This window comes from Anguilla anguilla, chromosome 1 (assembly GCF_013347855.1).
Source record: "Anguilla anguilla isolate fAngAng1 chromosome 1, fAngAng1.pri, whole genome shotgun sequence".
NCBI classification, from domain to species: Eukaryota; Metazoa; Chordata; class Actinopteri; order Anguilliformes; family Anguillidae; genus Anguilla; species Anguilla anguilla.
Genome location: NC_049201.1, coordinates 87,890,259 through 87,918,157, shown reverse-complemented (window position 1 = coordinate 87,918,157; position 27,899 = coordinate 87,890,259). Strand labels below are relative to the sequence as shown.

The 27,899-nt window shown below is 43.5% G+C and overlaps 2 protein-coding genes across 2 annotated transcripts; both read right to left on the bottom strand.

Annotated features, from left to right (window-relative positions):
- Nucleotides 1-17,784: 17,784 nt before the first annotated feature.
- LOC118212936 (transmembrane protein 18-like) lies at nt 17,785-21,111 on the bottom strand. Its single transcript, XM_035391478.1, has 5 exons — nt 20,849-21,111; nt 20,428-20,545; nt 20,118-20,172; nt 19,275-19,368; nt 17,785-19,172 (listed from the first exon to the last, which is right to left on the bottom strand). Exons 1-5 carry the CDS (start codon nt 20,936-20,938, stop codon nt 19,077-19,079), a joined length of 453 nt encoding a protein of 150 aa, XP_035247369.1. The 5' UTR covers nt 20,939-21,111; the 3' UTR covers nt 17,785-19,076.
- Nucleotides 21,112-21,366: 255 nt separating this feature from the next.
- On the bottom strand, nt 21,367-25,255 carry c1h1orf115 (chromosome 1 C1orf115 homolog). Its single transcript, XM_035391464.1, has 2 exons — nt 24,806-25,255; nt 21,367-23,995 (listed from the first exon to the last, which is right to left on the bottom strand). The coding sequence occupies exons 1-2, from the start codon at nt 25,157-25,159 to the stop codon at nt 23,864-23,866; spliced, it is 486 nt and encodes a 161-aa protein (XP_035247355.1). The 5' UTR covers nt 25,160-25,255; the 3' UTR covers nt 21,367-23,863.
- Between the last annotated feature and the right edge of the window lie 2,644 nt (nt 25,256-27,899).

Genomic DNA, 27,899 nt, shown 5'->3' with positions numbered 1-27,899 from the left:
CCTGCACACACCTCTACCAACTCTTACCTGCACACACCTCTACCAACTCTTACCCTCACACACCTCTACCAACTCTTACCCTCACACACCTTTACCAACTCTTACCTGCACACACCTCTACCAACTCTTACCAGCACACACCTCTACTGACTCTTACCAACAAAAAAATATACCCACTCTTAACTGGATACACCTCTGCCAACCTCTACCTGCAAACACCTCTATCAACTTTTTCCTGCACGCACACCTGCGGTAGCTTACCTGTAAACATATGTTTACCAATTATTATCACTTGCAGTGTAGGTCTGGTGAAGATTAACATTCTCAGTGTAAAACTGGTGAAGAGTAACATTCACAGTGTAAAACGGTGAAGAGTAACACACTCAGTGTAGGTCTAGTGAAGAGTGACACTCTCAGTGTAGGACAGGTGAAGAGTAACACTCAGTGTAGGACTGGGACAGAGTAACACTCTCAGTGTAAAACTGGGGAAGAGTAACACTCCCAGTGTAGGACTGGGGAAGAGTAACACTCTCAGTGTAAAACTGGTGAAGAGTAACACTCTTAGTGTAAAACTGGGGAAGAGCATCACTCTCAGAGTAGGACTGGGGAAGAGTAACACTCTCAATATAGGACTGGGGAAGAGTAAGATTCTCAGTGTAAAACTGGTGAAGAGTAACACTCTCAGTGTAAAACTGGTGAAGAGTAACACTCCCAGTGTAAAACTGGGGAAGAATAACACTCTCAGTGTAAAACTGGTGAAGAGTAACATTCTCAGTATAAAACTGGTGAAGAGTAACATTCCCAGTGTAAAACTGGTGAAGAGTAACAGTCTCTGTATAAAACTGGTGAAGAGTAACACTCCCAGTGTAAAACTGGGGAAGAGTAAAAGTCGCGCTGAAGAGTAAAAGTCATTGCTGTTTATAGCTCATTCATTACCAATTCTATTTAAATAAAATCAAACCATGCGAATGTTCCATCATTCTGTCACCACTGTGATCATATAAATTCCCATAAATATACACTTACTGTATGTCCCATAAGTTTGGTTAATTGGATAATATTTAGGAAATATGTTCTCTTTTTGAATACAATGTCCTTTAAACATCTTTGACCTTCAGCCTGGACATATTTTAGCTGAAAGGGATATGTTTGTCTGAGAAGAAAGTAGAGCATTTCTTGTGCTAGATCATGGCATGCAGTCATCATTTGAGTTCATTGGCAACAAAGAGCATCTCTATTCTGAAGACTAAATACGTATCTATTTTTTAATAATCATTCTTTTTGTGGTCCTTCTGGCTGGAGTACACCATGTTGTGTCTCAGATGTCCACCAGCCTGAGAGTACAGTGCATGCAGTGTTCCTATCGGGGGAAGTGAAGCCATGTTCAGAGTTAGGCTATGCGCCATACATGTATACTTAGACATTGCCACATTCTCTCTGGGCTTCACTCTTTTCTTTTTTAACCAAAAGACTTCAAATTAGAGTTGCACATGCATGTCCAGTAATGGTTTTGGTTTTGGTAATGTTCGGGTGAATACCCCAGGGTAACCTCTCAAATAGTTCAGTGGATGTTTATGGATGTGCTGGAGAGGATAACTCTGAATATCTGTGCATGAGAGTCACATGAAACCCATGAAACTGTAGCCTTGTTATACTCCTCTGGATACACAGACCTCTGTCCCTCAGACCCCGCCCCCCAAAACTGACCCAACCCCTCAAAACACTCAACTGTACACTGATTTAACCAGCTACAGTCTCCACTGTACACTGAAATTAACCAGCTACAGTCTCCACTGTACACTAATTTAACCAGCTACATTCTCTTTTGTACACTGATTTAACCAGCTACAGTCTCAACTGTACACTGATTTAACCAGCTACAGTCTCAACTGTACACTAATTTAACCAGCTACATTCTCTTCTGTACACTGATTTAACCAGCTACAGTCTCAACTGTACACTGATTTAACCAGCTACAGTCTCAACTGTACACTGATTTAACCAGCTACAGTCTCAACTGTACACTAATTTAACCAGCTACATTCTCTTCTGTACACTGATTTAACCAGCTACAGTCTCAACTGTACACTGATTTAACCAGCTACAGTCTCAACTGTACACTGATTTAACCAGCTACAGTCTCAACTGTACACTGATTTAACCAGCTACAGTCTCAACTGTACACTAATTTAACCAGCTACAGTGTCTTCTGTACACTGATTTAACCAGCTACAGTCTCCACTGTACACTGAAATTAACCAGCTACAGTCTCAACTGTACACTAATTTAACCAGCTACATTATCTTCTGTACACTGATTTAACCAGCTACAGTCTCAACTGTACACTGAAATTAACCAGCTACAGTCTCCACTGTACACTGAAATTAACCAGCTACAGTCTCCACTGTACACTGCAATTAATCATTGTTAAATTTCTCCTTTGAGCCTTAGCTCACTTTTCGAAGCACATTATAGCCTTTGCAAATGTGCAGGGAAGACTGTGAAAGCATACAATTGCATAATGCAACCGATTTAAGGTGACCGGCAATTTCGAATGGGGAGCTGCAAATGGGGAGCCAGCTTCAGCGTGGGGCAGGTTCATGCTGCAGATGCTGCACTTCTGAGTGCGGTGAGCTCAGTACTTCAGCGTGGGGCAGGTTCATGCTGCAGATGCTGCACTTCTGAGTGCGGTGAGCTCAGTACTTCAGCGTGGGGCAGGTTCATGCTGCAGATGCTGCACTTCTGAGTGCGGTGAGCTCAGTACTTCAGCGTGGGGCAGGTTCTACAGATGCTGTGCTTCTGAGCTGCAGTGAGGTGCAGTAAGGGGTTGAAATGAATGCCGATAATTGCTAATATTTCCTAGCGCATATGGCCTCAGGGAGGCTGCTCGTCCAAGGGGATTAGTGAATCTAACCCTAACACAGGAAGTTCAATTAAGGGTCATTGTCCAATGAAAATATGGAATATTAATAATAGTGTGTGAGTCAGAGAAATTGAAAAAACAAACAGAGCTTGTCGTGTAAACGGCAGCACTACAGGGCTGCTGATCTGGGCTGCAGAACAGGGGTGGTGAATGGGAGCTGAGCATTTTGTGCTGTGTGTCTGTGCTGCATGTCTGTGCTGCATGTTTGTGATGGATGCCTGTGCGGCGTGTCTGTTTTGCATGTCTGTGATGGATGTCTGTGCTGCATGTCTGTGATGAATGTCTGTGCTGTGTCTCTGTGCTGCATGTCTGTGCTGCATGTTTGTGATGGATGCCTGTGCGGCGTGTCTGTGCTGCATGTCTGTGCTGTGTGTCTGTGCTGCATGTCTGTGATGAATGTCTGTGCTGTGTGTCTCTGCTGTATGTTTGTGATGGATGTCTGTGCTGCATGTCTGTGCTGCATGTCTGTGCTGCGTTTCTCTGCTGTATGTTTGTGATGGATGTCTGTGCTGTGTGTCTGTGCTGCATGTCTGTGCTGTGTGTCTATGCTGCATGTCTGTGCTGCATGTCTGTGATGGATGTCTGTGCTGTGTGACTGTGCTGCGTCTGCTGCATGTCTGTGTGCACAAACTGAACACATTTAATAAACGTATAACAGTAAGCCAGGCCAGAGTGCTGAAATGTAATGTAATAATGATTTAAGGTTTACATGTATGATTTAAAAATTGAGAAATACTAATGCTTAATGATTTAGACTTCATGTGTTAGATGAGACATACTGTATAGCTGTAGATATCATGTGATATACAGTAGGCCTATGGCTGTGTAGATATTGTCTGATATACAACATACACTCTATGTAGATGTCTTGCAATGTACATGATATCTGTAACAATTGTGCAATAAACAGGATAACCTATTCTGTCTTTCTTACCTTCTCTTGCAGTTTTTTTTGCCTTCTCTCGTATCCGTTGCAATGATCAACATAAATTGGTTAGCAAACCCTAGTACTAACTGGAAAAGAAACATTCTGTGTTCTTACACCCTAACACAAAATACAGAGATGTACAGCATGTGTCTTACAGTGGAAAATGGATATATAGGGGTCGTGAACACAATCAGGCCTACAGACGCCTGCTTGATTTGCATGGATGGAGGTATGTAAACATCAACACTGCGGTTTGTGCACACTACAGCAGCGCTGACATTCAGGCATAAACATGAAGAAGACAGAACTGTTTAAATAAGATGCTGCAGATTAGAAGCTCTGGTAAGTGGGGTGAGTGGAATCGGGGCTTTCCCACATACATGACAGTCTAAAGGACCTCCAAAATCTTCCACTCTGACTGTAAAACTTCTTCAGTCCCTCTGGCACTGACCCCCACAACAGTTCAAGGGGTTTAACTTGCAAAACCATGTTATCTTCAACATCTTAATTCAGATTCTCCCAAATTAAGCCATTCACAAAAGTATACTCTGCTACAATTTAAATAACAATTGGATTTCATCCTGAATCATACCCAATCAGTCCTTTCACAAATTCACCACATTCAAACAGGGTGTGGGGTTCAGTGCCCCTTCATCAGGGTGTGGGGTTCAGTGCCTCTCTATCAGGGTGTGGGGTTTAATGCCTCTCTATCAGGGTGTGGGGATTAGTGCTCCTCCATCAGGGTGTGGGGTTTAATGCCTCTCTATCAGGGTGTGGGGTTCAGTGCCCCTTCATCAGGGTGTGGGGTTTAATGCCTCTCTATCAGGGTGTGGGGTTCAGTGCCTCTCTATCAGGGTGTGGGGTTCAGTGCCCCTTCATCAGGGTGTGGGGTTTAATGCCTCTCTATCAGGGTGTGGGGATTAGTGCTCCTCCATCAGGGTGTGGGGTTTAATGCCTCTCTATCAGGGTGTGGAGTTCAGTGTCCCTTCATCAGGGTGTGGGGTTCAGTGCCTCTCTATCAGTGTGTGGAGTTCAGTGCCCCTTCATCAGGGTGTGGGGTTCAGTGCCCCTTCATCAGGGTGTGGGGTTCAGTGCCCCTTCATCAGGGTGTGGGGTTCAGTGCCTCTCTATCAATGTGTGGGGTTTAGTGCCCCTCTATCAGGGTGTGGGGATTAGTGCCTCTCTATCAGGGTGTGGGGATTAGTGCCCCTCTATCAGGATGTGAGGTTGTGTCCCTTGTGGAGGCTGTAGTACTAAATGCGTTGCAATTTCTTATCAATGGAATGCAGTAGTTAAAATCTCATTCCAGGAGCTAGTAAAACATTAATCTCCTCTGACAGAAAATTGCTGTTCAGTTTCAAAAATGAAGTCTGTGTGCACAGCATGAAGCCAAATGCAAAATGTCTTTTTCATTTCTCTGCCTTGACAATCAGTATACTTTGTATTGAGAAAAAGAGAATAACTTATTTACATTAAATATGTCCAAAACCAAAAAAATCTGACATATCTTTGAAATCTGCTCATAATAAGAACTGTTAAGCAGAGAATGCAAATTCCCTCCAGGAAGTTTAATTAAATCTTCAGTTTTTTGCTTTGATTTCAATGGGAGGCTCCAGTGTTTGCATTCACAGCAGAGACTTGTGCAGAATATGGTTCCTGTTGGCTGTTTCACTGCTAGACTGTTGAGCTCATCCTCACTCTGGAACAGCCTTAACAGATACTGGACCATAGGGCCCATCCACACACTGGAATAGAGCCTTAACAGATAACAGACCATGGGGCCCATCCACACACTGGAATAGAGCCTTAACAGATACCAGACCATGGGACCCATCCACACACTGGAATAGAGCCTTAACAGATAACAGACCATGGGGCCCATCCACACACTAGAATAGAGCCTTAACAGATAACAGACCATGGGGCCCATCCAGAACACTAGAATAGAGCCTTAACAGATAACAGACCATGGGGCCCATTCAAACACTAGAATAGAGCCTTAACAGATACCAGACTGTGGGGCCCATCCACACACTGGAATAGAGCCTTAACAGATAACAGACCACGGGGCCCATCCACACACTGGAACAGAGCCTTAACAGATACCAGACTGTGGGGCCCATCCACACACTGGAACAGAGCCTTAACAGATAACAGACCATGGGGCCCATCCACACACTAGAACAGAGCCTTAACAGATAACAGACCACAGGGCCCATCCACACACTGGAACAGAGCCTTAACAGATACCAGACTGTGGGGCCCATCCACACACTGGAACAGCGCCTTAACAGATACCAGACCGTGGGGCCCATCCACACACTGGAACAGAGCCTTAACAGATACTGGACCATGGGGCCTATCCTCACACTGGAACAGAACCTTAACACATACCAGATCACTGGGCCCACCACATATTGCAACAGAGCCTTAACAGATACCAGACCATGGGGCCCAACCTCACTCTGGAACAGAGCCTTAACAGATACCAGACCATGGGGCCCATCCATACACTGGAACACCTGTCTAAGAGCTCTCCTGTCCAAGCGCTCTCCTGTCTCCTGTCCAGTGGCAAGAGGACCTGCTTTACAGCAACAGACCTGCTCTATAGCAACAGTCCTGCTTTATAGCAACAGACCTGCTCTATAGCAACAGGACCTGCTCTATAGCAACAGTCCTGATCGACAGCAACAGACCTGCTGTACAGTAACAGACCTGCTCTATAGCAACAGACCTGCTCTGTAGCAACAGTCCTGCATTATAGCAACAGACCTGCCCTATAGCAACAGACTTGCTCTACAGTGACAGACCTGCTCTACAGTAACAGCCCTGCTCTATAGCAACAGACCTGCTCTATAGCAACAGTCCTGCTTTATAGCAACACACCTGCTCTATAGCAACAGACCTGCTCTACAGTTACAGACCTGCTCTACAGAGACAGACCTGCTCTACAGTAACAGACCTGCTCTATAGCAACAGACTTGCTCTACAGTAACAGACCTGCTCTACAGTTACAGACCTGCTCTACAGAGACAGACCTGCTCTACAGTTACAGACCTGCTCTACAGAGACAGACCTGCTCTACAGTAACAGACCTGCTCTACAGAGACAGACCTGCTCTACAGTTACAGACCTGCTCTACAGTAACAGGACCTGCTCTACAGTTACAGACCTGATCTACAGTTACAGACCTGCTCTACAGTGACAGACCTGCTCTGCAGTGTTAGACCTGCTCTACAATGACAGAGCCTCAGTGACAGATCTTTTCGACAGTAACAGGATCTGCCCTACAGTGACAGGTCTTCTCTTGGCCTAAGCTATAAATGACTCCCTAAGACACCCCAGCCTCAGTGCAGTTTCACTGTAAAAAGCATTTTTGTGTTTTGTGAAAACTGCTGTGCAACTAAAATTATTACTGACCTCCCTAGCCCCTCCCCCCACCCACCACACCTGCCACACACCCCCACCCATCCTTTAGTCTTATCTGACCCTTCATACCACTACGCTGTAGTTCATTATTTTACACACACTCACACACACACACACCCCCACCCATTCTTCAGTCTTATCTGACCCTTCATACCACTACGCTGTAGTTCATTATTTTACACACACACACACCTGCCACACACCCCCACCCATCCTTCAGTCTTATCTGACCCTTCATACCACTACGCTGTAGTGGTATGAAGGGTTATTATTATTATTTTTATAGATGCTGCCAGATGCAAAGGTAAGCATTCCAGGTGTAATACAACTGGTCAGATGCATTTCAGGTTTAGTACAAATGGTCAGATGCATTTCAGGTTTAGTACAAATGGTCAGATGCATTTCAGGTTTAGTACAACTGGTCAGATGCATTTCAGGTTTAGTACAACTGGTCAGATGCATTTCAGGTTTAGTACAACTGGTCAGATGCATTTCAGGTTTAGTACAACTGGTCAGATGCATTTCAGGTTTAGTACAAATGGTCTGACGCGTTTCAGGTTTAGTACAAATGGTCTGACGCGTTTCAGGTTTAGTACAAATGGTCTGATGCGTTTCAGGTTTAGTAGCAGGATCAAAGGAACTACAGAACCTCTTCACTGGGCAGCCTGGGTTTCTGCACATAATCAGAACTGCAGAAAAGCCTCACAGGAAAATGACAGAGATCACAGTGAACTGGTCACTCAGGTGAAGCTCATGCTCAAAGTCTTGTTGAAGAATAAATATTGTTAAGAGGACAGAACGGTGAACAGAGGACACAGAGTTAAACTGGAAGGATGTGGTAGCATGCTTCAGAGCAGCAGAAGCTGAAAGAGGAACCTCACTGTGTAATGCCACAGAACTCATGCTTTATATTCCACAGGAAATTACATCACCATAAATCATCTTAAGACTTCCTCCTGAAGGAAAGCTAGAACTTCACCTCATTATCATTTAAGGGGTTAGGGGGTAAGGTTAAAGCTGGAACTACACTAGAGCACCCAATGTTAGAACAGGTAGAGTGTTAGAGCAGGTAGGGTATTAGAGCAGGTAGAGTATGAGAACAGGTAGAGTATTAGAGCAGGTGGAGTATTACAGCAGGTAGAGTGTGAGAGCAGGTAGAGTATTACAGTAGGTAGAGTATTAGAGCAGGTAGAATGTGAGAGCAGGTAGGGTATTCCAGCAGGTAGAGTATGAGAACAGGTAGAGTATTAGAGCAGGTGGAGTATTACAGCAGGTAGAGTGTGAGAGCAGGTAGAGTATTACAGCAGGTAGAGTATTACAGCAGGTAGAGTATTAGAGCAGGTAGAGTGTGAGAGCAGGTAGAGTATTAGAGCAGGTAGGGTATTAGAGCAGGTAGAGTGTGAGAGCAGGTAGAGTATTAGAGCAGGTAGAGTGTGAGAGCAGGTAGAGTATTACAGCAGGTAGAGTGTGAGAGCAGGTAGAGTATTAGAGCAGGTAGAGTATGAGTGCAGGTAGAGTATTACAGCAGGTAGAGTATTAGAGCAGGTTGAGTATTACAGCAGGTAGAGTGTGAGAGCTCCTGTAAAAATCTACAGACATCAGGATTGATGCCTTTTTTCTACCCATTTTTAAACATCTGTCTTTCCAAATCTATTCTAATTATGATCTTGGGAGGGTATATACCGAATATACTTAAATTAAAAGCTGCTCTAACTGCTGAGGCTACGAAATAGCAGTTAGAGCTAGCCCACCAGTCTGTGTTTGGTTGGACAGCAGTACAGCTAAACTGCTATTGTAGTCAGTCTTATCTTTCCCAAAGTTACAACACAGCTACTCTGTAGCACTCTGCTCTAAAATGTGACACATCACATGTGGTCACTTGACTTCTGACCAAAATCCCAGTGGAAATATTTTTCTGATTGACTTCTAAATAAAAAGTACTGAATGTGTTACACTTGCCTCACCAGGGCTTGTGCTGATTGAGCTAAAATTCAGTAAAGAGCTGTGGCTCCAGGGGACTTGTAGAGCAGGAATAAGCTCAAACTGAGCATGCTCATTACAGAGAAGTAATGCTGCCACAAGACACTCAACAGTGATGAACATGACCGTTTTAATATGCTTTGTACATTACTCTTTTCTCAAAGTTTCCATAATGCAGGATTTCCTGTCACAATTTAGATTACTCTTCTGCAGTGGTGCTGAAAGAGAGGCATGCTACAGTTAGGACTGTGAGCCAGGTGTGACCACAAACTGGGGTATCAGTGTTCCAGGTGTGATCACAGGCTGGGGTATCAGTGCTCCAGGAGCGATCACAGACTGGGGTATCAGTGCTCCAGGTGTGATCACAGACTGGAGTTTCAGTGCTCCAGGTGTGATCACAGACTGGGGTATCAGTGGTCCAGGTGTGACCACCGACTGGGGTTTCAGTGCTCCAGGTGTGACCACAGACTGGGGTATCAGTGCTCCAGGTGTGATCACAGACTGGGGTATCAGTGCTCCAGGTGTGATCACTGACTGGGGTATCAGTGCTTTAGGTGTGAACACAGACTGGAGTTTCAGTGCTCCAGGCGTGATCACAGACTGGGGTATCAGTGCTCCAGGTGTGACCACAGACTGAGGTTTCAGTGCTCCAGGTTTGACAACGGACTAGGGTATCAGTGCTCCCAGTGTAATCACAGACTGGGGTATCAGTGCTCCAGGTGTGACCACAGACTGGGGTTTCAATGCTCCAGGTGTGACAACAGACTGGAGTTTCAGTGCTCCAGGTGTGACCACAGACTGGGGTATCAGTGCTCCAGGTGTGATCACAGACTGGAGTTTCAGTGCTCCAGGTGTGACCACAGACTGGGGTTTCAGTGCTCCAGGTGTGACCACAGACTGGAGTATCAGTGCTCCTGGTGTGATCACAGACTGGAGTTTCAGTGCTCCAGGTTTGATTACAGACTGGGGTATCAGTGCTCCAGGTGTGACCACAGACTGGGGTATCAGTGCTCCAGGTGTGACCACAGACTGGAGTTTCAGTGCTCCAGGTTCAAATTGCAGGAGTATCTGTGAGGTACAGACAGCAGGAGTCTGTCTGTGAGGTACAGACTGCAGGAGTGTCTGTCAGGTACAGACTGCAGGAGTGTGTCTGTGAGGTACAGACCGCAGGAGTGTGTCTGTGAGGTACAGACCGCAGGAGTGTGTCTGTGTGATACAGACCGCAGGAGTGTGTCTGTGAGGTACAGACCGCAGGAGTGTGTCTGTGAGATACAGACCGCAGGAGTGTGTCTGTGAGATACAGACAGCAGGAGTCTGTCTGTGAGGTACAGACTGCAGGAGTGTCTGTCAGGTACAGACTGCAGGAGTGTGTCTGTGAGATACAGACTGCAGGAGTGTGTCTGTGAGGTACAGACCGCAGGAGTGTGTCTGTGAGGTACAGACCGCAGGAGTGTGTCTGTGTGATACAGACCGCAGGAGTGTGTCTGTGAGGTACAGACCGCAGGAGTGTGTCTGTGAGATACAGACCGCAGGAGTGTGTCTGTGAGATACAGACCGCAGGAGTGTGTCTGTGAGGTACAGACCACAGGAGTGTGTTTGTGAGGTACAGACCGCAGGAGTGTGTCTGTGAGATACAGACTGCAGGAGTGTGTCTGTGAGGTACAGACCGCACGAGTGTGTCTGTGAGGTACAGAGCGCAGGAGTGTGTCTGTGAGGTACAGAGCACAGGAGTGTGTCTGTGAGGTACAGACCACAGGAGTGTGTCTGTGAGATACAGACTGCAGGAGTGTGTCTGTGAGGTACAAACCGCAGGAGTGTGTTTGTGAGGTACAGACTGCAGGAGTGTGTCTGTGAGGTACAGACCGCAGGAGTGTGTCTGTGAGATACAGACCGCAGGAGTGTGTCTGTGAGATACAGACAGCAGGAGTCTGTCTGTGAGGTACAGACTGCAGGAGTGTCTGTCAGGTACAGACTGCAGGAGTGTGTCTGTGAGATACAGACTGCAGGAGTGTGTCTGTGAGGTACAGACCGCAGGAGTGTGTCTGTGAGGTACAGACCGCAGGAGTGTGTCTGTGTGATACAGACCGCAGGAGTGTGTCTGTGAGGTACAGACCGCAGGAGTGTGTCTGTGAGATACAGACCGCAGGAGTGTGTCTGTGAGATACAGACCGCAGGAGTGTGTCTGTGAGGTACAGACCACAGGAGTGTGTTTGTGAGGTACAGACCGCAGGAGTGTGTCTGTGAGATACAGACTGCAGGAGTGTGTCTGTGAGGTACAGACCGCACGAGTGTGTCTGTGAGGTACAGAGCGCAGGAGTGTGTCTGTGAGGTACAGAGCACAGGAGTGTGTCTGTGAGGTACAGACCACAGGAGTGTGTCTGTGAGATACAGACTGCAGGAGTGTGTCTGTGAGGTACAAACCGCAGGAGTGTGTTTGTGAGGTACAGACTGCAGGAGTGTGTCTGTGAGGTACAGACCGCAGGAGTGTGTCTGTGAGATACAGACCGCAGGAGTGTGTCTGTGAGGTACAGACCGCAGGAGTGTGTCTGTGAGGTACAGACCGCAGGAGTGTGTCTGTGAGGTACAGAGCGCAGGAGTGTGTCTGTGAGGTACAGACTGCAGGAGTGTGTCTGTGAGGTACCGACCACAGGAGTGTCTGTGAGCACTGGTTTTCTGGTCTTTTGCTGGAAGAGGAGGTGTTCTGGGGACACGGGCTTGCTGCCTCCCAGCAGGCCGGGACAGACCATCGTGTGGAAGTCTGAAGGAAAAGGGTGTAGATTCCTTGCATTTCCACTGTCAGCCAGCCCTCTTTGTGGTTGAGTTGTCTAACAGGATAGGAGGAATTAGCAGCCTGTAGCCAGCTTGTCTGTGCTGTTGTAATCCTGGCTGTAAAGCTGATTACCCTCCTGAACAAGATGGCCACACAGCTCCACGATCACTCAAGGGCTTTCACACTGTACCCACAGAAACATGCTCACCACATTTACAGAAAACAAAATCAGTTATTAATATGTCATCACCAATTAATGTGAGAGATCAACTAAAGTCTGTGACCATGCATCTTGCTAGAAGTTCTCAAAAAATGTACAGCTTTTTTAACTAAAATTTAATAATAGGTACAGTGTGTTTCACACAGAACTGAATCCATGAGCAAACAAACAGCAGGATAGCTGGATCAACACAAAGCAATAAGCAGACAATTCCACAAATAAACGAGCAGAAAACTGGGTAAATACAGGATTCTCACTATAATGAGAAAATAAAGAACACACAGACTGCAGGACTCCTCCGTTTATCAATGAGAGAAACAGCAATGACAGCTGCAGAGGGCCCGAGCACAAGCACAACATGGCCACAGGAGACAGGAACGTTTCTGTAGCATGCGCTAACATGCATGCGTGTTGTTCTGTAGCATGCATGCGTGTTGTTCTGTAGCATGCGCTAACATGCATGCGTGTTGTTCTGTAGCATGCATGCGTGTTGTTCTGTAGCATGCGCTAACATGCATGCGTGTTGTTCTGTAGCATGCGCTAACATGCATGCGTGTTGTTCTGTAGCATGTGCTAACATGCATGCTTGTTGTTCTGTAGCATGTGCTAACATGCATGCGTGTTGTTCTGTAGCATGCGCTAACATGCATGCGTGTTGTTCTGTAGCATGCTAACATGCATGTGTGTGTTATTCTGTAGCACACGCTAACATGCGAGTTGTTCTGTAACATGCTAACATGCATGCATGTGCTATTCTGTAGCATGCCCTAACATGCATATGTGTTGTTCTGTAACATGCATGCGTGTTGTTCTGTAACACACACTAACATGCATGTGTGAATTTTACTGTAGCACATGATAACACGCATGTGTGTTCTGTACGCTGTATATTTCACTCTAAATCTCCCCCCCCACCCCCTTTTCATGACACTTGTTACATGTTGCCCCATCCCAGCACTTTTTGGTAATTTGTATTTGTCCTAATACTGTAGCTTATTCTTCTGCCTAGTTGGCTTTGCAGAGGTTAGGTCTGAATAGTGTTCACTGTGTGAACTAAACTGTGTTCTTGGCTAGAAATAGCTGTACAAAATAAGTATTGTACCTTACTGAACCTGTGCTTAGCAGTTGTCTATGACCATGAAATGCACTTTTTGTACGTCGCTTTGGATAAAAGCGTCTGCCAAATAAATGTAATGTAATGTAATGTGTGTTCTGTAAGACATGCTAACATGCTTGTGTAATTTTTCAATAAAATGTGTGAACAAGCTTTTGTGTGATTTTCTGTAAGACATGCCCCCATACATGTTTCTCCTGCTAACATGCATCTGTGTCTTTCAGCACAGAATACTGCATGGACTATGCATGAGAAACAGTGGTTCATGTTTTTGTTGTTCTTCATAAAGTGTATTATGTGTCTTGCATATGCCCATACACATGTATGTTTGCACATCAAAGAAGAAAATGCACATGCATGCTAGCATGTCTTACAGGAAGAAAACACATACATGCTAGCATGTTTTACAGGAAGGACACACATGCATGCTAGCATGTTTTACAGGAAGGACACACATGCATGCTAGCATGTTTTACAGGAAGGACACACATGCATGCTAGCATGTTTTACAGAGGTAATTATCCCCTGTTGGTGCCTACATAGCCAACATTCAGCTGGGCCCCATATCTGAATGGTTCCTGCAGAAGGAAACCTCCAGGTGCTGCCCAATATGATCACCCATCTGTCACCGCAAACAGCTGCAAACACAAAAGCCATCATTGATACTCTCCATGTGGCCCGTTTACTCAGTAAAACTTTCAGCTTCACATGACTCCTTATTTTGAAAATCTCAGCTCCTGACCGAGTTCTATGTCCCAATACCGCCTGCCATGTGACTCACAAGAATTTGCCTGTTTCTACATGTTGCCATTGAGTCATCATAACATTTTACAGAAAAAACCAAATACCCTATCAGAATAACTAAAGCAGACAATCCTCATTTCAGTGAGGACTCCTCCCTGGGATCAGAATGTTTCCTTTCAGGCAGCCAAACAGAAGTGTGATGTTTGTGATCTAATTTTTGTATAAATTATATTATGTTAATTTTTCCATTGTTGTTCTTCTCCAAATTTGGAATCACTTGTGCATCTTATAGTAGTTGTCATAATTTGTTTGTAATTCTGTTTATGTATGTGAGTAAGGTTTAGGGTGAATGTGTGCGTGTGTGTGGGAATAAAGGCTAGTGTATGTGCGTGTGTGTGTGAGAGAGAGAGACAGATAGAGAGAGACTGTGAGTAAGGTTTGTGTGTGTGTATGTGTGCGTGTGTGTGTGTGTGTGTGTGTGAGGGAATGTGAGTAAGGGTTAATGTGAAAATGTGTGTGTGATATTACAAGTCTGAGGACAGGTCCAACCACTCATCAGCTACAAGAATTGAAATGCCAGATTAGAATTCACCAGAAAATACAAAGAGTTCTGGAACAAAGTTTTAAGGACAGATGAGACCAAAGTACCACCTTTAGCCATATATGGCTGCTTCTGGAACAGGTTCGCTCGTCTTTATTAATGCCGCAATGGAGGCTGGCAACAGCAGGATGCATATGGAAGTGTACAGACAGATTCTGTTTGGCTATGTACAAAGAAATTCCTCCAAACTCATCAGCAGGCACTTAATCCTGTAGAAAAACAATGGCATCAAATGCTCTGCCTGTGCAACCAAAAATGCATCAATGGGGAAAAAGTGGAAAGTTTTCGACTGGTCTCCTGATTTAAATCCAATAGTGCATGCATCTCACTTTCTGAAAAGAAAACCAAAGACAGAAACCCCCTGAAAGTAAGAAAAAGACTGAAAGCAGCAGTAGCGAAGGCCTAGAAATGCATTTCCAAAGAAGATACCAAATGTTTTCTGATGTCAATGGGTTGTAGACTTAAAGCAGTTATTGCATTGAAGGGCTATGCAACCAAATATTAGACTTTACTGCTTTGATCTACTCTCCCACAACTCCTTTAACAGCTCATCCACTGCAACTTTCAGGAGAAACTTCTCCACTCTCTCACACTCCTCCCTCACCTCCACTGCTCTCTCTACACTTCCTCCTCCTGCTTCTTTCTCTAACTGGCCTGTTGACCTTGCTACCTCCATCTTCAACACATGCCTCTCTCAGTCCCTTCACTCACTTTGTCCTCTTGTCTCCAAACCAGCACGATCATCACCCCCCTGCCCATGGCTGACTGAGTCACTACGCTCCAGCAGAACCTTGCTGCAGGCTGCAGAGAGGAAATGGAGGAAATCCAGATCCTGACGTCATAGCACACCTTGCTGGCAGACTTCAAATCTGCCCTCACATTGGCTAAGACCTCATTCTTCCAGTCTAAGGTAAGTGCATGTATCTCTAACCCACGCAAACGGTTCGCCTCTGTCTCTTCCCTCCTCATTGCCCCATCTCCCTTTCCTCTTTCTGCAGATGACTGTTTGGCCTACTTTGAACGCCTTCACTCAACCAGTGATGCCCCCTACTCCCCAGGACAAACCCACGGCTACACCTTCTTCAAGATGTTGGAGGACATGACCACTCATCAGGCAACCACCTGTCCGCTAGACCCCATCCCATCTACAATCCTCCAGTCTATGTCCAATGAGCTCCTTCCTTACCTGTCCTCCATCATTAATGCCTCCCTTGCCTGTGGCTATGTTACCTCTGACTTGGCTCGTTTTACCCCAATCCTTAATAAACCTACCTCAGGCCCTTCTGATGTCAAGAACTATCAACCTGTATCACTTCTAACTTTTCTGTCCAAAACCCTTGAATGAGAAGCGCTAAATCAATTATGTTTTCTCTATCCGAACAACCTGCTTGACCCTCGCCAGTCTGGCTTTTGATGCAAGAGCCTCATCCCTCTCCTCTGTCCTGATTCTCCTAGACTTGTCTGCAGCATCGACACAGCCAACCACCAACTCTTCTCCATTTTGGCTGAGATGGGCACTTCTGGGTCTGTACTCTCTTGGTTTGCTTCTTATCTTGCAAATAGATCCCAGCGTGGGTGCACACACCTGATTCTACTAATCAACCACTAGAGTCTTTGCTAAGCATCTTGATTAGTCTGGTGTGTGCACCCGTACTAGCCCTTTCTGGATAAGACTGGGGACCCCAGCTCTAAAACATGAAAAGTACCTAATTAAGAAAAATTAACAGCTTGTTAAAATTCTGGGATTGCAGTTGAGGTTGGAACGAAAACCAGCATACAAAGTGGTCCCCCAGGATCGAGTTTGAGAACCACTGCTGTACATCAGGAGGATTTGACTATAACTAACCATGTAATCCACCCAGCTACTGATCCAGGCTATGGTAATCTCCCCTCTAAAGAACTGCAACTCCCTCCTTGCAACCCTGCTGGCCTATGCCATACAGCCTGATCCTAGCCTACACTATGGCCAACAGCCCTGCTGCAGGACAGCCCCCGTCTACTTACAGGACAGGATTCAACCCTACACACCAGCTAGACCACCAATCCGCTCTGCCGAACGCCAGCTCGACCAATCCGCTCTGCTACACACCAGCTAGACCACCAATCCTCTCTGCTACACGCCAGCTCGACCAATCCGCTCTGCTGCAGCAGGGCGACTTGCACTCCCTGCCAACCAGGTGAAAGGCTCTCGCTCGTCCCGACCACAGAGCTTCTCCACCGTAGCTCCTTACACAATATTTACAATCCTAATCTATAATCCAACTGTGTGGTTCTCAACCTTGAGCCCCCAATTTCCTCCGTGTCCAGTAAAATATTCCAGGGCTCCCCGACATAAGACTTGACATTTTCACTGCAATGATGACAAAAGTGCTTATTTCAGAAACGGGTGTGACTCTGGGTAATGGCAGCACGTGCACTGGGAAGTGGACGGAGTGTGGCACAGTGGGTAAGGAACTGCGCTTGTAACCGAAAGGTCGCAGGTTCGATTCCCGGGTAAGGACACTGCCGTTGTACCCTTGAGCAAGGTACTTAACCTGCATTGCTTCAGTATATATATCCAGCTGTATAAATGGATACAATGTAAAAACTTGTGTAAGTCGCTCTGGATAAGAGCGTCTGCTAAATGCCTGTAATGTAATGTAATGTAAGTGTATTATAGTCTGCTATTATGTGATTTATTGCTAAAAGATAACATGCTCTAACAGGAATACTGTTATAAATGCCCTGGTGACCAGCTTTGCAGTTAAAAATGCCCTGGTGAACATGTTTATTGTTACAAATGCCATGGTGAACAGGTTTGCCATTATAAATGTCCAGGTGAACAGACTGCTCTGTGTATGAAAAGGCACCTGCTAAACAAACACACTTAATATGTTATATGTCATATTATAGGTGCTCCGCTGTTCACATGAACTACATTTGCTTTTCCTCCTACAAGGTTTGGAAAGTCCCATCAGCATATGGGAGAGTTCTCTGTGTCAGGCTACCTGCTACGCAAGCAACTTCAGACACAGCAAGACATGGAGACTCACTCCAATAATCAAACACAACAGCACCACCATGTGGCCACAGGAATTAATACTGAAAATGAAAGATTTTATATATAATACAAACATGCGCAAACACACACCTGTACAAAATTACATGTTTGTTTTAGTAAAGGACAATACTTGATTTAAAAGAATCTTTACAGATACCTGCATCCTGATAGAGAAATAGAGAAATGACATACCTCTTGGTAAAAAGGTTGTAACAGACAACTGACAATTTGTGCATTTGGTATTTAAGAAAAAGAAACACATAATCAAGACAGTACCAACACATTAAGATTAGACTTTCATGTAAACACAAAAAAAGCAGTCATCTTTGCTGAGGAACACAAATCACAATTATGAGTGACTCCGTCCATTAAAGGACAGGTCCAAATCTCACCTTTCAAGTATATTAATGTTTCAAGCAAACACAAGCTGTGCACATTGTTTCTATGCAGTTATCCACCGTGACCCTTACCATTCATACCGGCAGGGTCTGAAAGTACGAGGCTAGTGCTGCATCCATGTAGTGTTGGAAATGTTACTGATATACAGGCGTGTCATTCTGGGAATGTTACTGATATACATGCATGTAATGCTGGGACTGTTACTGATATACATGCATGTAATGCTGGGACTGTTACTGATATTCTGGTGTGTAATGCTGGGACTGTTACTGATATTCTGGTGTGTAATGCTGGGACTGTTACTGATATTCTGGTGTGTAATGCTGGGACTGTTACTGATATACATGCATGTAATGCTGGGACTGTTACTGATATTCTGGTGTGTAATGCTGGGACTGTTACTGATATTCTGGTGTGTAATGCTGGGACTGTTACTGATATTCTGGTGTGTAATGCTGGGACTGTTACTGATATTCTGGTGTGTAATGCTGGGACTGTTACTGATATTCTGGTGTGTAATGCTGGGACTGTTACTGATATTCTGGTGTGTAATGCTGGGACTGTTACTGGTATTCTGGTGTGTAATGCTGGGACTGTTACTGGTATTCTGGTGTGTAATGCTGGGACTGTTACTGATATTCTGGTGTGTAATGCTGGGACTGTTACTGGTATTCTGGTGTGTAATGCTGGGACTGTTACTGATATTCTGGTGTGTAATGCTGGGACTGTTACTGATATTCTGGTGTGTAATGCTGGGACTGTTACTGGTATTCTGGTGTGTAATGCTGGGACTGTTACTGATATTCTGGTGTGTAATGCTGGGACTGTTACTGATATTCTGGTGTGTAATGCTGGGACTGTTACTGGTATTCTGGTGTGTAATTCTGGGACTGTTACTGATATACAGGCGTGTGAAACTGTTTGATCTTCATTCTGTTTTTCTCTTTGTCCTTGCTGCCTTCCGTTTTACTTGCAGAGATTTCAACTCAGTCATTGTCGCAAACGTCCTATAAACCCAGACCATCTGCAATACAACACATTCAGCCAATCAGCTGCTTGCATTTCGAACTACAACACAGTACGTTCAACCAATCTGCTGCAAGTGGTTACACAGCAAAGCACTTACCACAATAATAACAGTGTTGCACAGCAGAGGAGCAGAGAACACCAGCGAGATGAACATTCCTTTGGAATCAAAGTACTGATATTTGGAGAACAATCTGTGGAAAAACACTCACAGTAAAGATGCCAATCCTAACTAAACTCAGTTATTAATATAAAATACTGTTAAAAGTCATATTTTTTGTTTGTTTGCTTAACATATACTATTTTGGTCATATTTAATGTGGATATTCAGAGCTAAGTATGAAGTAGAAACCGATTCCTGCTTATTAACAAAGAATTTAATAAACAGTCTGCAAATGATGAGTACATTGGTAGTAAAATTTTTATTTTTATATTTGACCACCAGGCATTGCTGGAAACAGCACCCCTACCCAACTACACCATCTTGTACCCTGGGCGAAGCAATCGCCAATTGCACATCGCCCTACAAAGATACTGGCGCAGAATACATTTTTTATATTAGAATCTTCAATTTTGGTCCGGAAGTGGCAAAATTGCATTAAACTTTAGATACAAACCTTAAAGTTATTGATTCCAAATACTATATTTGAATATGGAAAAAATTACCAATTACACACAATAAAAATAAAATCAGTTACATTTGTGCAACCTACTCACTATCCATTGGTTAAATTCTTTAAATTCAAATCTTCAAAATACATAAAAAATAATACTTAAGTATTATATTTCAGTGTGGTTTCAGAGTGCTGAATAAGTCCTTAAACTACATATGATTTTTAATGTAAAGCAACCTCATATTTGTGGCAGTTGATACATTGATAAACCCATGGCCATATATACAGGGAGACGGCAACATCAGGTGTGAAGTGGAAATCAGACTCACCTCCAGTTCAAAGCAGCAACTTCATTAATGTACTCTGCAGAGTACACCATCCCCACTGAGAAACACACAGCATATGTATACATCAGAGAGAAATGACCCAGGCTGCTTATTAATACTTCACTTTCAATAAGCCCATGTGTTTTGTATTGTATCACTGGAGTACAGGGCAACGCTAACCGAATCCTCTTCAAATGACTACCCGTCTACCATGTTATATTATGTATTAAATCGCAAGGTAATGGGAACACATCACGATTAGATCATTCTCTTTTAAAAATGCAGCTAGTAGTGGATTAATTAGGAAACTTACCCATAAGAAGGAAGTGACAGACCTGCGCCCGATAAAACCGCAACGTCACCAGAGTTACAGCGAAACAGAGCGTGTGGAACAAGCCCAACCCGATCAACCAGGATTCAGACCACTGGATCTACGGGTAATCAGGGTTTCATTCTCACCAACAATAAGTATTTCATTTTATATACGTGGATAATTAAGGTATTACAGCATGAAAAAAAAACAATTATATTAACAAACATTATATAAACAAATATATCCCTCTTGTTAATTTGCAAGCGTAATATAACTTGTTCACGGTAAACAACCATACTAGCCTATGAAGCACGAACTAGCAATACAGTTCCTATACAGTCAAGAGTTCACAAAATGAGCAATATGCAAGATACAAAGCGTCGTTTGTGTAAGCAAGCAAGGCAATAAAACAACTTCTTACAGAAAGCAGAAAAGTCCAAACCGACGTGATTTTTATGTTGCTGATTGCATCAGTTGGAATAGCACTAATGTTCTGCGCCTGTTCTGCCATGGTGAAAAAACTGTACAAACTGCCAGAGTACCAGGTAAACACAAGCAAAACCGGCTACGGCTGCACTTATCACGGAACTCCTGTGTAACGCCACCTGTGTCGCGGAATGGATACGTCAGACGCCGACGCCACGACACGTAATGAGCTCGGCCGTGAAGACAGCCCACTGGTTGCATTGTAAAATCTACGAGATATATGGCTATATATATATATATATATATATATATATATATATATATATATATATATATATATATATATAGCCATATATGCGTCTGCCTAATAAATGTGATGTAATGTTTACGTCATTGAGCTCTCTGCGCCATTCACTGTTGTTGGCTAGTGAGAGGTCGATTTATTAATCAATAATTTCATGTTTTCAAGCTTACATTTTTGAAGTACAGATTTTATAGTTGCAAAATGAGAAATAACATTTAATATTTTTATTTTATACCTACTACATGTTTCCATTTAATTTTTTTTTCTATATACCTACTACATGTTTCCATGTGACTTTGTCCCAAAGCCTTAATAAAATCTGCTCAGCTCTTCTATAAATATGTTCACTGACAGACAGACCACAGTGACCTCATAACCTCCATCTTCACCTCTTGAGGGAAACAAAGATGATCTTAAAAAAAAAAAAACATCTGGCAAAAGACCTTTTTGAGTGGATGAGACATGCTTTAAAAATTGTCAGCTTTTTGCACTGTGTCCAGCTCACCGGCAGTGAGAAACTTCTAACAGTGCATGCCTGACACACAGCTGTTCCTTGTTAGCTTGCTGCATAACAACAAGGGGTGTTTTCTGTTACTTTCTTGGGTAATAGTAATATCAGTAAAACCAATGATTCCTGTTAAACCTGTCGTGCATCTTTACTGGCCTACGCATTTTCACTACACACATCTGCACTACACACCTCTATAAACTCTCTACTTCACTCAGTCCTTCATTTCATATACTCCTCTTCAACAACTGTCAGCCTGTATACAGTTGGCCTCTACACAGAGTAATTATTTGGAGTGATGAGTCAGCCTGTATACAGTTGGCCTCTACACAGAGTAATTATTTAGAGTCATGAGTCAGCCTGCATACAGTTGGCCTCTACACAGAGTAATTATTTATAGTGATGAGTCAGCCTGTATACAGTTGGCCTCTACACAGAGTAATTATTTAGAGTGATGAGTCACCCTGTATACAGTTGGCCTCTACACAGAGTAATTATTTAGAGTGATGTCACCCTGTATACAGTTGGCCTTTACACAGAGTAATTCATTATTTAGAGTGACAAGTCACCCTGTATACAGTTGGCCTCTACACGGAGTAATTATTTAGAGTGATGAGTCAGCCTGTATACAGTTGGCCTCTACACAGAGTAATTCATTATTTATAGTGACGAGTCAGCCTGTATACAGTTGGCCTCTACACAGAGTAATTATTTAGAGTGATGAGTCAGCCCGTATACAGTTGGCCTCTACACAGAGTAATTATTTAGAGTGATGAGTCAGCCTGTATACAGTTGGCCTCTACACAGAGTAATTAATGCATCACCTTTCTGTGCCAATGCTTTGTCCTTCCATTCCCATCATGCATCTGTAGTGGTACACATACTCAAACAATACCCTGTCTTCTGCTTTTCTGGAATCATTGGGGTATTTGGCGAACTAGAAAATCTTCAAATAGATGTTTAAAAATGATTTTTGCAAACATTTTAACTACACACATATACACTACACATTTTCAATATGCACAACTACGCTTCATATTTTGACTTCACACGTACACATCTATATAGATGGTGTACATAAAAGTACAACAAATCATGATTATTCTTTTTCAAAGACAGATGACATATTACACAACAAAGTCACACACTCAGTGGAACTGGCACTGGGAATAGTGGACTTCATTAATGTCTGAATAAATATATTATGGATGTAAGCACGTATTTTCAGATAAAGCACTATGTTCATATGTGGTCAGATATGATACAGTGAACCAAAAAATAAATTAACATATCCAAATTAATGTCATGAATGAAATATGAATAAAATATATACATTATTTCCACTGTCATTTATACCCTTCAAATACTGATGTAATGGGTTGTAGAATATATGAGATGAAGTAACAATCAGTCACATGATCCCATCAGATCAGCCACATGATCCCACCAGATCAGTCACATGATCCCACCAGACTAAATCAGGATTAGGTCCTGGTTCTTTATGAGTTGGTCCTGAGGAAAGTGGATCAGGTCCTGGTTCTGTGGGAGTTTGTCATGAAGACAGTCGATCAGGTCCTGGTTCTGTGGGAGTTGGTCAGGAGGACCGTGGATCAGGTCTTGGTTCTGTGGGAGTTGGTCATTTGGACAGTGGATCAGGTCCTGGTTCTGTATGAGTTGGTCATTTGGACAGTGGATCAGGTCCTGGTTCTGTGGGAGTTGGTCATGAGGACAGTGGATCAGGTCCTGGTTCTGTATGAGTTTGTCATTTGGACAGTGGATCAGGTCCTGGTTCTGTATGAGTTGGTCATTTGGACAGTGGATCAGGTCCTGGTTCTGTGGGAGTTGGTCATGAGGACAGTGGATCAGGTCCTGGTTCTGTATGAGTTTGTCATTTGGACAGTGGATCAGGTCCTGCTGCTGTATGAGTTGGTCATTTGGACAGTGGATCAGGTCCTGGTTCTGTGGGAATTGGTCATGAGGACAGTGGATCAGGTCCTGGTTCTGTATGAGTTGGTCATGAGGATAGTGGATCAGGTCCTGGTTCAGTATGAGTTGGTCATGAGGATAGTGGATCAGGTCCTGGTTCTGTATGAGTTGGTCATGAGGATAGTGGATCAGGTCCTGGTTCTGTGGGACTTTGTCGTTAGCGCAGTGGATCAGGTCCTGGTTCTGTGGGAGTTGGTCATCAGGACAATGGATCAGGTCCTGGTTCTGTATGAGTTGGTCATCAGGACAGTAGCTGCGGAGACAGGTGCTGAGTAGGCTGCAGTGAAGATTTGCAGTCCTGCTACCAGGCACTTCCAGCTGAACCGCAAGGCCTTTCCCACGTTCTGCACAAACACAACAGGACATCAGTCAAACTGCAGTGAAGTACAGAGTTGCAGCATGTAAATTAAATGGTTTCAGTGTCTGGAGAGCACTGTGTAAATCAGAGAGCTGCACTGTGTAAATCAGAGATCTGCACTAAATCAGAGAGCTGCAACATGCAAATGAACATAAATGGAAATTAGCAGAAGTTAATTTGTACAGACATTAGGAAGAATGTTTTTACACAGAGTAGTCAATGTGTGGAATAGCATTACATTACATTACAGGCATTTAGCAGACGCTCTTATCCCGAGCGACTTACATAACTTTTACATAGCCTGCTGGGTCACTTAGAAGAGGCAGAAACTGGGGATTTTCAAGACCACAGTGTTGGATACAATCTAGTCTATAGGTAATCCGAGCACTAGTCAGGAAAATGGCGAGCATTGTTGGGCTGAATGGCCTGTTCTATTTATGTTAGAGCTGACAAAACATTGTCAGTTTCATAGTTTGTAATTTTCCTGAAGCTGTTTTAACATTTTAATACACAAAAGTAATATATTTCATCATATGTTCAGGTGAGTAAATTAAATCCAACCTTAATGCAACAGGCCACCATTCCATGGCCATAAAATAACTGAAGTCCATCAAGCTCCACAAACCAGGGTTAATGATTAACGTTAAAGGTCAGATGCACAACAGGGAAAAGTCCAAAATAATTTACTTATAGGATGTTAAATCATCCGAAAAAAGGATATTTCAGTAGCTTAGTGCATAAAGCTCCATCCACCAGCACAAGGACTGAGGTCCTAACTGAGATTTTATTCACATACCTTTCTGTACTTTTTATACTTTTCTTTCCTTTTCTGTTTCCTGTCCTCTTTTGCACTTTCCTTGATATCGTCTTCCTCTATCAGGGGCTCGTACCGTTCTGGCAGAAAGGCCACATGAACTTTCTTTGAACACCTTTCCTTTGCCTTTCTCTTGGCCTGCTGCTGTTTCCAGTTGAGTCCTGGCCCGGCTGCGCTCTCAGACTGCAGGGGTGGGTGAGACCCCGAGCCGCTGCCGTCCATCATGGCGCTGTCTGTCATGGCCTCGTCCGTCATGGCCTCATCCGTCATGGCTGTCCCTGCTTCCAGGGGACACTCCTGAGCCCCAGTAGTGAGCTCAGCTGGTGCTGCTGACATGTTGCCCCTTCCCGTTCTGCCCAAGCACAGCAAACACTGAACACAGCAGCGCTGACACTGCCGTGGGTGTGAGTGGACCTTTGAACACCACGTTGCGGAATACAGAGGTGTGTGTGTTCAAGTGCTGATGTAATCTGTTTTACAGATAAGCCAGCAGAATCAAGGGAGGGACAAACACAAAAACAGGCACAAACACACACACACACACACACACGCACACACACACATACACATACACACAAACATACACACGCACACACACATACACACACACACACACGCACACACACATACACACACACACACACACGCACACACATACACACACACACATACACACAAACATACACACGCACACACACATACACACACACACACACACACATACACACGCACATACACATGCACACATACACACAAACATACACACGCACACACACATACACACACATACACACATACACATACACACACACATACACACACACACACACATACACACACACACACATACACACACACATACACACACACACACACAAACATACACACGCACACACACATACACATACACACACACATACACACACACACATACACACAAACATACACACGCACACGCACATACACACACATACACACACACACACGCACACACACACACACATACACACACATACACACATGTATATATGATATGTACACACATGAAACTACTAACATATAACATAGGCTACTTACATATATGTATGTACATAGATGTGTAAAGTAGGCCTAGAATACACTGTATAATAGGCTATGCTGTTTTCTTGTGTTTATATTTAGTTCTCTTCGAAATTAGACAAGAGCTGTTATATTAAAAACACACATTTAGAAAATATTACACTTATTAGCTATTAAATAACATTCACATTTTCAAATGTGCACAGATTAGCAATACAACTGAATATCAGAATACAGTCCTGATATGTGTCTTGAAAATAACCTTTTTGACTTTTAGCAATGTATATGACAGACCTGCACTGACCATTATATTCATGCCCAAAAACAACTTGTCAAAATCTTGTTTAAACAAATGTTTATTGATCGCAAAATCCATCCAACTGCTGGACCACATTTTTATGATCATTTGTGGAATAAAATTATACATTTTAATCATTCAGAAAACAGTTGTATGATGCATGCCAAAAATGAAATGTTCCACCCACTGTATCCCCAACCAATCACCACAGGAAAGGCAGGAGTGATCACCATGGATACGAAGAGAAATGGATACAACACATCAGGCCTGCGCAAATGCTGGGTGACTAACTGCAGGTGTGACACATATTTTACATAGTTCAACCACCAGGGGGCAGCTCAGTCCCTCCCAGTCTATGAAAAGAGCCAGAAGAACTGCTTATTACATCATGCACATTTTAATACATTCATTCTCCATTACTTTGTCTGGCAAATGAGCCAATCACTTTAATCCCTGATTCAGCAGGAAATGTGACTTTTTTACTACAGTATTATAATGATCTGAAGTAAACAGCTGAAGTGCAGTCTGAGGTATTTGCTGTTCAGGAGATCCAAATGGCAATGCTAAATCCATTTTTCACATAGCAAACAAAAATGCTTTTCCCATATAATTCCCAGTTTATACACAACTGCTGCACTTTACAAATAACTTCCAGCTGGCAAAAAGGAGACATACATACAGCAGAATCTGGCCTCCTGATTGGCTCAACAAGAAAACATGGTGTGTATGCGTATGCCTGCAAGTGTGTGTGTGTGTGTGTGTGTGTGTGTACATATGGATTCCTGAGCATGGAAGACATTTGATTGCATTTTCAAAGTATTTGTTAAAAATGAAGTAACATATAAAATGATATACATGTAATAATATATAAATTCCACCTTGAATACAAAAACATTTACAAAAATAAAAGTGGCTATGTTGTAGCCAACTTTATTTTGTAAACATTTACAAAAATAAAAGTGGCTTAGATGTGGTATCAGGTCTGAGTGTAATGGTTTAGATGTGGTATCAGGTCTGAGTGTAACGGTTTAGATGCGGTATCAGGTCTGAGTGTAATGGTTTAGATGTGGTATCAGGTCTGAGTGTAATGGTTTAGATGCGGTATCAGAGGTCTGAGTGTAATGGTTTACACTCTAAACCATTACACTCAGACCTGATACCACATCTAAACCATTACACTCAGGCCTCTGATACCACATCTAAACCATTACACTCAGACCTGATACCACATCTAAACCATTACACTCAGACCTGATACCACATCTAAACCATTACACTCAGGCCTCTGATACCACATCTAAACCATTACACTCAGACCTGATACCACATCTAAACCAGTACACTCAGACCTGATACCGCATCTAAACCATTACGCTCTGTTTTATGGATGCTGGTAATAAGAAAGCTTCAGAATAACCTGCTGGGTCTCTAACACTGTCTCTGTCTTTACAGCATAATTTACACCATTAAACACCAACAAGCCCATTTTATAGCCTAAATGTATATATTATAGACTATTTGATAGTCTTACAATCTTCAATAATGAAATACCTGCAAGCTGAATTATTTCTGAAAGTAAAAATAGAGGATCTATTCCATCTCTCTCCCTCTCTATCTCTCCCTTTACCTCTCGATATCTGTCCCTCGCTATCTGTCCCTTTACCTCTCCATCTCTCTCCCTCTCCATCTCGCTCTCTCTCTCTCTGTCTCCCTCAATGG